Genomic DNA, 13,074 nt, shown 5'->3' with positions numbered 1-13,074 from the left:
ATAAGTGCGTGGGAAACATATATGCAATATGCAAAAAGGATGTAACAATCTTTTACTATCTCCTTCCCTAGTTTCTATAGCCTCAGACAAATTATATCTTTGACACTGCTCTGCAAAATTCCACACAGCATATTCCCTGTCTTGGAAATCAAGACCATTAGAAATTTCTGTTCAATATGATGAGAATTTCACAACCGTTTAGGTGAGTGTAACCACCAACTGTATTTAATCTAAATCTGCCTGGTGATAACCAAATAAAATGATAATTTAAGGTTTGGCTCACTGCAAGTAGTTTTTACAAGAAGACTACAGATGCTGTACTATTTATTTTATTTTATTTTATTTTATTTTATTTTATTTTATTTTATTTTATTTTATTTTATTTTATTTTATTTTATTTTATTTTATTTTATTTTATTTTACTTTATTTTACTTTATTTTATTTTATTTTATTTTACTTTTATTTTATTTTATTTTATTTTATTTTATTTTATTTTATTTTACTTTATTTTATTTTACATTAACAGAGTTTTCAGGAATTTGAAAGAAATAAAATCAAGGGGACACAGGGGCTATTCTGTAAAACACAAAATTCTATGAATTTTGTGTTAACATATGGATGAAAATAATTTTATCCTCAGCAAGCTTTAAGAAGTAGCAATAACTGTTAAAGACACTGGGGGGCACCAAGCGTATTGAGATATTTAGAGGACGGGGAAGTGGAGAAAGTTGTGACCAAGATTCACCTGTGCAGCTTCGCTTATCAGAGTGATCCAAGACCCTGCACCTTTGAACTGTAAGCTCTTAACCTGAAATGCCCTTACAAAGATTGTTGCAGTGAAGCATAAATAAATTCAATAAAGTTAAACATTACTAAGCCCAGATAAACTGAAGGGCTTTTAAGTGTCACATCTGCCTCTGTGCAACTCCAAGAGCTGTACACCCATTCTGGACACGGGTATGGTAATAACTCACAGGGGTCACACATGGTTTCAGTACTCCAGCTTTTCAAGACAGGCGGATAAACTATTAAAAGCAAATCTTGTTTGGAGAACTGAAAACTGAACTGTTCTCAGATTCCTGCTGAATATGTACAAAACAGGCCTGATCCATGGTTATTGTAACCCTCCAACTGTGTTTGGTTTTGACATAATCACCATGCTGCACTCTTAGCACCATTAATTTAAAGCTGACCTTCAAGTCGCATTTATCCTTTAAAAAGTGTTTTACATTGTTGTATATTTTGACCCCCAAAAAAGTTATGTTCACAAACCAACTCATACTGTTTCTGGTAATGCCATTCAGAAAAACCCTTTAACACACAGGTTCGTAAAGTGGAATTATGTGAATTGTTAGTGAGAAATATCAGCACATAGGAGCTAAACACCAGCACTTCTCTTCAGGATGACATTTAGCAGATGGAAACTGTAGCTTGCAAGGGATTTCTCTATCTCACTACCTCAGGTAAATAACCATTGCCTTTTTGCAATGAGAAAGGAAAAGAAAAGCAGCTAACTCATGAGATTAATCAGGATTTGGGAAAATGTCTCGCATAACCACTGAAGGGAAGAGTAAACTCATGTGACATTAAGGTGCAGTCCATACAGATCTGTATTTATGGACATGTACATATATATATAAATAGAAACCTATAAACACGTGTGGGCTGCAGCATTTACATATTTCAGTTGAGAATTCACTGTAGGACAGATCCTTCCAGAACTAAAATAGTTTCTGTTTCAAGGGAGTTTCTTAGAAGCACCACGGCAAGTGCATGTACATTCATAACCTTGAGAGGTTTTTTTTCCTAGATTTCACCCCTGTGCCTGGTTTAGCTCACAGCTCACTACAGCTCTGCAAATGCTGCAGAAAGTGTCCTGTAAACAGCCACTTGGACTGTGCCACCCTCCAGCTGCAGTTCCCACTCTGGCATTGCTGTTCTGTACCATTTCAGTTGGTCTCTGCTGTACAATTTTAACAGAGTTCATTATCACTGGTGGGAAGAGGAGAAGGTGGTAAACTGACTTCTTATGACCTTCGGAGGATTTCTCTTACTCAGAATGTTTATGGGGATTACCAACAAAAATGTTAATTTCTAAATTTTTCAGATCACTTCTGAGAAATTTGAGATGACTTAAAAGGACAAAGGAGTAATATATGGCCAAGAAGTTTATAATGAGCTGTTTGGGTTTCACATCTGTACTGATTCTGAGTGTTTGGAATCAAACTTTTATTGTTGTTTTTGCCCTGTTTACATCTCCTACATAGCTGTGGGCTAACCACCAAAATTCATGTTTTTCTCTCCCCATATCCATTAGAAATGACTCCCTTTACCACTGCTTTAAAATCTATACTTTGTGACAGGTTAATATTACATATTTTCTGGGAAGAGAGTGCATAACTGGAAGGTTTGGAAAACAAAACAAATTACTATCTAAATAGAAGTCACTCATTCTCATCTCTTACAAATATTTTGTTTCCTAAATGCCTGTCTTGTTACAAATGCCAGGCTGCAGTGGTTATCCAGTCATTCTCATGCAGCCAAACCAGCCCATAAACTGTTGACAATCCAAAAAGAAAAAGAAAAAATTGTGAACAGATAGTTGCATATGTCTTTGATCTTCTGTATGGAATATCACTAATCATACAGTAGCTTTTTAAGGACATACAGTGTTTCTTCCCTCTATATCATGACGTGGCTCATCACCATTGAAAATCCCAAATCATTCTGTAAGTATAACCTGTCTGTGCAAAGGAAGTGTGACTAGAAAGCTTTAAACACTGGGTAAATCTTCCTAGTGCTCTGTGACTTAGGAGCTGAGGTGTCATTTTTGTTAAGCAATCACAGCATTCACACTGAGATTTATATAAATTTAGAAAGGAATTGAAACTCTTGATCCCAAACCTCTTAACAAGGCCCAGTTATGCACCTGGACAGGCATGCCCTAGCTGCAATTGTATGGAAAGAACAGGCACATGGCCTACAAAGGAATGTTGATGTATGGGAACTATCTGCTGCACAAGTGGGCAGTACATCCAAAACATGCCTCCCCTTTCCCACATGTCAACCCAAGGAACTGTTAGAAAACTGCTTTTCTGCCTGATTCTGTTTATATGACCTATTCCGTGGGGCACATCAGAGACGGAGAACTTCCCACTCCCCAGCTCAACTCTATTCTCTACCTGAAGGTTGCAGAACCATTGCAACCTGTATCTCATGCTGTGTATGTCCTATCTATGACCTGCTCTTATAAATACAGCTTTAGAAATAATTCTGGTAACTACAGGGTTTCCCTTTAAACAAAAGTACCATAAGATACAGTAGTAGCTATCTTCTTCAAAGATTGCCTTTGCCAGTAGTAGGAACATAAAAACTGTCACTTGCAAGACATTATGGTGTTTAAATGAATGCATTCTTTCAAGGCCAAGTGCTGGGACAATCAATGTTAAAGTGAAGAGAACAAGTTTAGTTATATTCCAATTTATATTCCAACTCTGAATACCAGAAAATATGAATCATCATCAGGTTGGTTTCATTACCACATGATCAAAAGTTATCAAAATATATCTCGAACCCAGGATAATTCCTGAGAAGAGAGAAAAATGGGTAAGAGATGAAACACATTCATAATTGTTATTTTGCAACTATTGATAAAACTTTACCAACAAGTCTGCAGACTTCAAAGTCATATTTTACTTAAATTCTACTAAAACTGGAAGCAATCAAAATGCAGTTCCTTCTTGAAATGGAAGTTCATCTATGAATTGCTGGAGACAGAAATGAATATCTTTGTTGATTGTTTTTTTTTATTATTATTTTTATTTTTAAGCTGTTTTGCAATGCACCAGATTTAATTAGTACTCATCAAATAGGGGTGGTCAGGAGAAGTCAACTTAATGGCTCCAGTTTGACATATGCATACAGTGGCTCAAATTCTGCATTTAGTTACCCTTACTGTTTTTCCAAAGTTGAAAAAAAAAAGTTTATAACTTTTCTTTTCCTCTGTATACAGGGGAACACTTTCATCCATAACGAAATATTAAATACATTCATACAGTTCAACAAGGCCTTGGAAATTTAGTTTTCTGAATTTTCTTCACAAATCCTTGGGATCATATGATGGTTCCAACTTTGGAATCAGTATCCTTAGTAAAGGATTGATTTGCTTTTCCTTCCTGAACTGTGTTGTCAGAGAAAATATAAAAACAGCTAAGATGATGGAAAGGCAAGCACTTTTTGGCTGGACAGACAGAGAGACAGGGAATGAGAAAACTGCAAGACATCTTGTTGAGTGTGAATATTAAATTGTAGAAATCTGCCTGATCAAGGCCACATAATTAACATTGGGCTTCCAATCCTTTGTTTTCCCAGGGGGAGATTTAGCCCTACTTAAAAACTTGATATCATGCTGAAATAATTGCAGTCTCCAAAAGTATGACCTGAGAGAGCAAAGCACTAGGAACTGTAGTGTAAGTCTAGTAAAGCAGTAACGAACTATACATCAGTTTTTCGTTGAAAGGTGTGTGTCAGGTTGCCACAAGGACAACAGAACATCAGGCTTGCCACTGTTGTCAAAATTTGCTTCTGACAGTCTTATTAAGGATAAAAATATAATTTAAGTCACTGTAGAGTCAGTTGTAAAACATCGTATAATGAAAATGAGGAGTGAAGAGGGTACCCTCCATCCCAGAACCTTCCCAAATTGGAAGAGATTTTTTCATGCAGCTTCATACAGAAGGAGAAGCCTTTCTTAGAACTTAATCTGTTTAGCACCGCAACAGAAAGGAATGTGTGCCTGCAAAGAGTTTGGTATATGAGACCAGATTCTCAGCTAATGGATATTTTTGTAAATATTTAGAGCCAAGTCATCAAGCTTCTCTCACTAGAAGTTTTCCTGATCTTCATAAAAAAGAAAAGCATGCTTGAATTTGATTTTACTGTCGCAGAGGAAGTATATATATGATTTAGACTGGTACCATGTCTAAACCAAGACTAAACTTAGTACTTATTCACAGAAATGCTAACAAACTGTAAATTGTACACATCATGGATTTTGTTGTTCTTTTTTTTTTTTTTTTAATGTTAATTCTAAACAGGAAGTAGAACCAGCAGAAATCGTCACTTCAAGGTTAGGTAGACATGCCCTGTAAGTTACTGTATCATAAACGCAGCCCAATGACCTCAGTCATAATCTAAACATGCAATCAATGCATGCCCATTCATAACATGAAGAGATAATGTCTGTTTCATGTTTTTCTCCCTCCAAAAACATTAATGTACTCTGGCTTAATTTGGGAGGCTCCTAAGGTCCTGCATCGTCTAAATTTAAAATTCTGACACTAGTATTCTCTAAAGATTAATACAAAACAGATGACAGTTTTGATCCTGCCATCATAAAGAATTAGGGCATGCAAGTAGTACTCCTACTGACTTGAGCTCTTTCAAAGCTGTTGCATGAGCATTCTGATGTGTACAAAAGTCTTAGAAAACGGATAGGGACAAAGCTCATTTTCCTTTGCCACCCCGTGCAGACCATCCAAGAAAACACATAGCAGTTACCTTGCGGATATGTTCCTGCAGTCCTGTGACCCCGTACATTCTCAGCACAAACCAGAGTTTCAGGGAACGAAACCTCCTTCCCAGGGGGATCTGCCAGTGCTGAGGGCAAGAGGGAGGCATACACATGAGAAGTCAGCCTTGCAGAAATACTGCAGAAACTGTACATCCTGCAATGACTTCTAAGTAAAACTCATTTCAGATACTCGAGGTCATAGCTACAGGTGGGCCCAGTAATAACAGAAATGGCCATTTTTGGATAGTGCCCTACTATGACCGTTTAATACTCAAATTTCTCAATTGAGAAGCAGAAAAGAAAGTCATTGACAGAAGGAATGGGTCACAAGGCAAAGCCAATTGTCCTTTTGCATTCTGAATTCTTCTCAAAGGCATTGGAAAAAATAAGCATTGGCTTGCAGATGTGGGGCTTAGAATCTAGTATGTCTGGCCTTTTTTCTACTCTAAAACAAGATTTTCTATTGCCAAGGTTAAAAAGTGCATTTAAAAAATGGTAGTATCCACTATTTTAAAAAATAAAACCTTTAGGCAATTTCTTTCTACTTACTAAATCCTGAAATATTACATGTGCAAGATACACTCTGCCTTAAACACAATGCTGTTTTTTGTTGTTGGTTTTTTTTTCCAAAAAGAGAGTTTAAAGCTTTAGCTTGAGTAATGTTAAAAAGTTAGCAAGCTGAATCCATCCTGAAAAGAAAGACAAGCTTTTGAAGTTTATGGAAGTGATGGAAAATAAAATCCCTGGACATACCAGTGTATACAAAATTTAATATTAGTGAGTATATTGATGTACTTACCCGGTAATCTGTTACAAGGCCTGGAAGTTAAAGAAAAAATATTTGCATTGTTTCATCATAATAGCCAAAACCTACAGTCATTCTAGTACTATTGAGCATGCTGTTTTTTAGCTATCCTGGATGTTTTCTACAAGCAAGCATCACCAGCGTCAGTGGGTAATAAACCTCATTCCTTGACTAGTCAGAATATAGCACTCAGAAATTAAACATTTTTCCTTTTTGTGATACTTAAGATCCCATAGTGATCATAGTCTCAGCACTGTGTTTACTTTCCCCTTGTAAGGAAAAGAAGGAGTAGATGAAGCAGCTTTTATTAATTTTGTTCTGTAGAACCTCCAAACTGATGCTTTTCAAAATAATGCATTCCTAACAACTTTTTATGCCCACTCATGCATTTGTTGTTCATTCTTCAGCATGTCTAATAAGTGACTGGAAAATGTGACTCAGGAATTCGACCCTCTTTGTGTTTGGAGAATAATATTCTGCATGCTTATGGCTTTTTATTTGATGTACTGAAAAAAAACCATATACAAACCATGCCTCAAAACGGTCCAAGGAGACAAGCAGAAGGCATTATTTGTTGTCTTTTATATAATGACACAAAGTCAAGATGCCTCTACCTTTGCTTTGAATCAGGTAACTAGGCTGATTTCATGGTAAAGCTGGATTACTTGCAGTAAACCAGTGACAAAAATTAAATTGACCTAAAATCTGAAAGCACGTGGAAGCATGTGCTTAGCTTTTTTATTCTGCTTTATTTTTCTGCAGTGGAGTATAAGCTTCACAGGGAAGTATATACTTATTGACCGGTCTATGTCATTTGTGTAATTCCCAGCCTTCCAATTTCCTGGGACTCTTATAAAATAAATTAAAAAAAAAAATCCTCTGTTACACACTGCCTTGCCAACATTCTCACATACATGCAGCCAAACACATGATCCTTCTTCCCTGAAACGCACACTCATTTGGTTCTTCAGTGTGTTCCTAGGTTATCTTCCAAAAGGGGGAAAAATAACAATTGTTATTCTGTTTCTGGACTTCATGGTTGTCTCAGATCAGTAACAGGGTAATTTGATAACACTCATGCTCTGCATTGTCACAGCCATTTTTATTTGATAGCTGCAAGGCTGGTAGCAAAGAAAGTAAAGCAACTGGTGATAGATAAATAATCCTACACTGCTGCAAGGGGCTATGTCTAATGATCCACAACAACGCCTTTCACAAGCTGTGAAGCAGAATGCAGTCAATGATTAGTCTTTGATTACAGGACTTAGCCTTACATCTGTATTTAACCAGGAGGAATTGCATTGTGGGAGCACACACAGCATTTATAATAGAGCATGGAGCTCATTCTTCTTACACTGCCATTAGGATTTGACCTATATCCTGGGCTCCCAGGCAAGCTAGTATAATCTTCCTGGTGGGATGATGCAAATCACGTGAAATTATAATTAATGACAAAATAAAGACTTTCCTCTTGGGGGCACACATAATTGCCATATGGTTATTAAGACTAATTGCTCACAGACAGATATATTTTTCCACTCATTTAAATTCTTGAGTGAGAGATGAGTGAATTCAAAAATGCTACTTCATTTGTCTTGTAGACCACGATGGGAATTCTCAGGCCTGAGACATACTCACAAAATAAGATCCGCCATTAGACAAATCTTATTTTCAGAAGTGCTGACATCTCATAAATCACACAGGGATCAACAGTGACTGTAACAGCCTTGCACCCTTGCAACCCTGGATGTTTTGATTGAAGGCATATGTGTGGATTGGATTTAACAGTTCAACTAGAGGTGTTTGCATTTGGAAAACTGTCCAGATCTTAGGAAGACTATCAGCAAATGGGAATAGAGCACAGAATATATCAGTGTCGCTTCACTGCTAATCATCAGCTGATCTACTTGGAATCTTCATGTCCAGATCTAATGAAATCCTAGCACAGATAGGGAAGGCAAAGCAAAGAATGGATGACATTTCATCCACCTGGAAGATAAAGTTTTATTATTACAGAATTATTACAGAGTTGTAGGGGTTGGAAGGGACTTCCAGAAATCAAGTCCAACCCCCTGCCAAAGCAGCTCCCTAGCCCAGGTAGCACAGGTAGGCGTCCAGGCGGGTCTGGAACGTCTCTGAGAAGGAGACTCCACCACCTCTCTGTGCAGCTGTGCCACTGCTCCATCACCCTCACCATGAAGAAGTTCCCACACACATTACAGTGGAACTTTCTATGCTTCAGTTTGCGATCATTACCCCTTGTCCTATCACCACACACTTCAGCCCAACTAAGAAAGGTTTAATTTTCCTTTGGTGTTATTTAACCTGGAGGAGGCCTACCACACTTGTATCGGTGCTGTCAACTTAATTAACATGAGATTTTTTTTTTCCTCAAAAGAAGCATTTTTCTTGTACATTAATTAAAAGCTAGTGACAAGTGTATTTGCAATAATTAACACTTTTCACTTTAAAAGGTAAAAAAAAAAAGTACATATTTTTCCTTAATAATTCTAGCCTTCAGTGGGCGAACCTCAGCTTCAGAGTTATTATGTTTTCCTGTTTACTCCCCTGTTCCATAATTGCACTGCTTAGAAATGTAGAAAAATAAAATGTAGAAAAAATTACAAAATACAAAAGCTCTGACAGCTCAGAATTAAGGTACAAAATTTTATTATACTTAGTGTTGTTTTTTGTTTGTTTTGTTTTGTTTTTGCGAATGGTGGAATTCTAGATGGTATTAATTAATTGGGAAGGCCTCATGGTGTCCTACAGCTCCTCACAAGGGGGAGTGGAGGGGCAGAGCTGATCCCCTCTCTGTTAGCAGCAACAGGACCTGAAGGAATGGAACTGCATCAGAGAAGGGTCAGATTGGATATCAGAAAAAGGTTCTTCATCAAAAGAGTGGCTGGACCCCAGAACAGGCTTCCCAGGGAAGTGGATGTGGCCCCAACCTGACAGAGTTCAAGAATTGTCTAGACAAAGATCTCAGTCATATGGTCTGATTTTTGGGTGGTCCTCTGTGGAGACAGGAGTTGGACTCGATCCTTAAGGGTCCCTTCCAACTCAGGATAATGATTCTAATTTAAATCACAATGAGTTTATGGCTACAACGGAGAGAAGTGTCCTCTGAGAAGACCTCTGAGCATAGATCAGCACCACCAACTCCAGGAAACATATGAGATACAATAAATAAAAAGAACATGCTCAGGTGCCTTGAGGTGATGCACCTTCTTGAGAAAGCTTACTCTGAGGGTTGACAAAGCACTAGAAGAAGTTGTCCAGAGAGGTTGTTTGAGTAACTCCTTGTCTAGAGATACTCAGAACACACTTGGACACTTTCCTGTGCAACCCACTGTAGGGAATCTGCTTTAGCAGGGGGGTTAGACTCACTGATTTCCTGAGGGTTCTTCCAACTCCTACATTCTGTAATGCTGTCATTAAGAAGGAACTTATCCCTTATTGACTCTACACTGTTGTGACCTTCACAATTAATCACTCACCAACTGAATGTGCACAGCCAGCCTTCAGGATGGCAAATGCCGCTTTGCAGCTGCTATGTATGTGCAAGGAGCAACACTAATCTGTTAAAGAGCTTTGTACACGGCCTAAGATCTGTACCTTCTTTGTCAGTGCTTCAGGAGGAGCTTTTGTGAGCATTTTGTACAAGACCAATGACCTGCACTTACCTCCTTTGCAACAGTCAATTTAAGAGCGTGAGCACAACGTGACAGCATCTCAGATAGCTATCACAGAAAACAGAGCAGATACCAAACACAGCTTATCCTTTCTTTGTACTTTCAGGGAATGTTTGCTGCTGACACGAGTATCTGAAAATATGAATCAGAACTTGAATCCATAGCTAAGAGTCAGTAGTAAATGCAGAGTGGGGGAAATCCTAATACAATATCTCATGAAATGGCTTTCCCTCAATAGTTTTTTCTACTAACTAAAATCTCACTAGACATGTTTGCACTTCAGTAAGCTTTGCTTCCTAAGGCGTTTTGAATATGGAAATAGGCTGCTAAACAACTTGGCTAGTTTTAAGAATTTCAGTTGTCATCTTAAACCATTTTTTTTAACGTTAAATATCAGCATGCAAATAAAATAATGGTAATTGTATTTAATAATAAAATTACCAGACTCCTGATGGTGATGCTGCAGGTAAAGGGGTTCTAACTTAAAAGCACCGATTAAATCTGATCTCTTTTTCACCCTGTATGAAAGAAAGATAAAAAATGAGAAATATAAGAATTAAAATTTAAAGCATTCAATTTGCAGAAGCAAAGGAAAACTAAATGTGTTTGAACTGGCATATTTCCTGAGCGCAGCCTGTGCCATTTTCAGTGCTTTTTCACAGCAATATCAGTACTGTACTTACAAGCAGTAAGTGTAAGGCTCAGCAGGAATGGGCAGCATGACTGCATAACTGCATGTTTAAAAACAGATAAGAAACAGACGCAGAGGATCTTTTTATGGTGATAGACAATCACACCAGAATGTGAGACTAGTTAAAGCAATGTTCATGTTTGCAGTCAACAGAAGTTGCCTGCAAATTACTGCAGTACAAAGCAGTATGGGAAGAGCTGTCGCTTCCCAGACATCGTGTGGAGCAGTGCTGGGGCTCTGAGGATGCTGGCCACTGTCTCCCCACACTGCAGCCACTAGCATAGCGTAGCCACCTCAGAGAGAAAGTAAGCTTCTCACCAGGGGGAAGCACTCTAGGTATAAGACCTGGTCTAGGGAGCCTGCTTTGGCAGGGAGGTTGGACTAGGTGATCGCTAGAGGTCTGTTCCAACCCCCACAGTTCCATTAGGCCTATAAATAAGTCACAAAGCAAGCAATAATTATTTCAACTGGGGGAGGGGGGGGTACTCTAAATGGCAAAAGTCCTAACCTTTTATCATAGTTTTTCTGTATCCTTTTTTACGTTGTGATTGTTTCTGTTGGTTTTTGTTTTGTTTTTAAATGTAAAATTGCACATAAAACTACACACATAAAACATTTTATCCTTGCCTTCATGTATGGAAAGTATCTAGCTGAAGATACATAAGTTTACACACATTGAACAAAAAATAAGTAAAAGACATTCAGAATACTCTTAATTATGTATATACATACATAAAGAAGTCAACTATTGTCTAAATGCAATTTTTATTAAGTTAAATATTGTAAAAAACCTCTAAATTGCTCTATTGTATTTATTTCATGAGTTTGATTACTTTGATATATTTGAGTAGCTTATTCCATAGGCAACTAACTCAAGTTATAAATAATATTATTAGTTGTATTCTGAGAGATTCATTCCCTCTCCTGTGATATGCTGTGCTAAACAATAGAACACATAATAATTATCCAGGAATATATGTTCAGTTGTAAGACATTAACATCCCTATCGAGTGTGGATTGATACATGGATTGCTATTAAAGTGGCATCAGTGATCTTTGTGATTTTCCTGCTTTTTTAAAAGATGGTGGCTGTTCCAGCTGAGACTTTGCAGGTCATAATCTGGCAACCATAAAAAACTATCTAATAGGATTACTAAAATAAATCCAAAGCACGGACATAAATGTATATGGATCAGTTGAACTGTGCGTCTATACACCCTGTCCAGATTTCACCCTTTTTGTTTAACCTTCTTCACAGTAAGTGCTTGTGTGGTCTGGTAACAGAGAGAAGTGGTATTCTTTACTTTCTTTGCAAATAACCAAGACTGACTGAAAGATCCTGAACATATATTTCAAAAAATTTCTTCATAAGCTTGATATGTTTTAATGGCTTGATGCGATGGTAACAGATTAGTAAAATCTAGCTTGAGTTGCATAAAATTCACATATTAAGTTCTCATCATATGAAATACATGGTGAAAGATGTGGTGTGAAAAGCAGTGAAAATCTGTGAAAATGAAACTATTTGGATTGCACACTAGAAGTTTTTAGTAGCCTCATTCTATTCTGCATATTGTAATGATGTTTACAATTCTAATATATTAAAAAAAGAGAGAGATGGCTTCATATTACAAGCCAATGAGAACATTTTTCTACCACTCACAGAAAAACATTTCCTATTAGCACCTTCCTTTAAACGCATAACAAACTTTCTGAACAAGAGTTAGCACTTAAACCCTGAAAAGAGAAAAGCAAAATTAACAAGACTTTTGTAAGAGGATTATTTTTACTCTCTCTGAAAGAAGACATTTCTTCTTTTGTAATATTCCAGAGCACCAATTAGGCAGTCCAACCAAAACTGCCTGGCAGTTTCAAAGTAGAGTTTTTTAAAAGGCCTCTATATATAAACATGGAAAATGTGCCCTTCTAAGATACATTATATTCTTTTATTTTTTTTCTTTAGGATCTATTTTTTTTTCCTATATATCAGGAAGTTTCAGAATATTTTGCAAAAGACTGATAATGAAATTACCTCCAAATCCCATATGACATCATTGCTTCATATTGCACCAAGTAGTTAAATAATACATTACAGATCTAATGGTTGGATTTTCTTAATCAACATGAAAGGAAAAGAAATGTGTTCTTTGAATGAAATGCTGAAATCACTCAGTAAATCTGGGTGAATTAGAAACCTTCAATGGAATTCAGTTTAATTTGACTTTGACATGTTTTTTTATTGAACTCTTTCTGTATTATTACAAAATCATGGTTAATACTTCGTGTGGACCCTAAAATCACATTTATTTC

General features: G+C 37.0%; 1 protein-coding gene across 2 annotated transcripts in view; it reads right to left on the bottom strand.

Moving 5' to 3' along the window:
• Positions 1-13,074, bottom strand: part of DDC (dopa decarboxylase) — a 512,652-nt gene that overhangs the window by 471,971 nt on the left and 27,607 nt on the right. The window contains exons 9-11 of one of the 2 annotated variants that reach the window (XR_010623129.1): positions 10,515-10,591; positions 6,373-6,392; positions 4,735-5,659 (exon numbers count right to left, since the gene is read on the bottom strand). Coding sequence is in view for 1 of the 2 variants with exons in the window: in XM_065751729.1 (XP_065607801.1) it covers positions 5,561-5,659; positions 6,373-6,392; positions 10,515-10,591 (196 nt within the window). In the remaining variant the exon portion in view is untranslated. The remainder of the gene's footprint in view (positions 1-4,734; positions 5,660-6,372; positions 6,393-10,514; positions 10,592-13,074) is intronic. The other variant, XM_065751729.1, reaches the window with a different exon arrangement.

This window comes from Cyrtonyx montezumae, unplaced genomic scaffold (genome assembly GCF_038088225.1).
Source record: "Cyrtonyx montezumae isolate F1298 unplaced genomic scaffold, pur_monq_1.0 scaffold_8, whole genome shotgun sequence".
Lineage (NCBI taxonomy): Eukaryota > Metazoa > Chordata > Aves > Galliformes > Odontophoridae > Cyrtonyx > Cyrtonyx montezumae.
The sequence above is the reverse complement of the archived record's forward strand: the minus strand, read 5'-3'. Positions and strand labels throughout refer to the sequence as shown.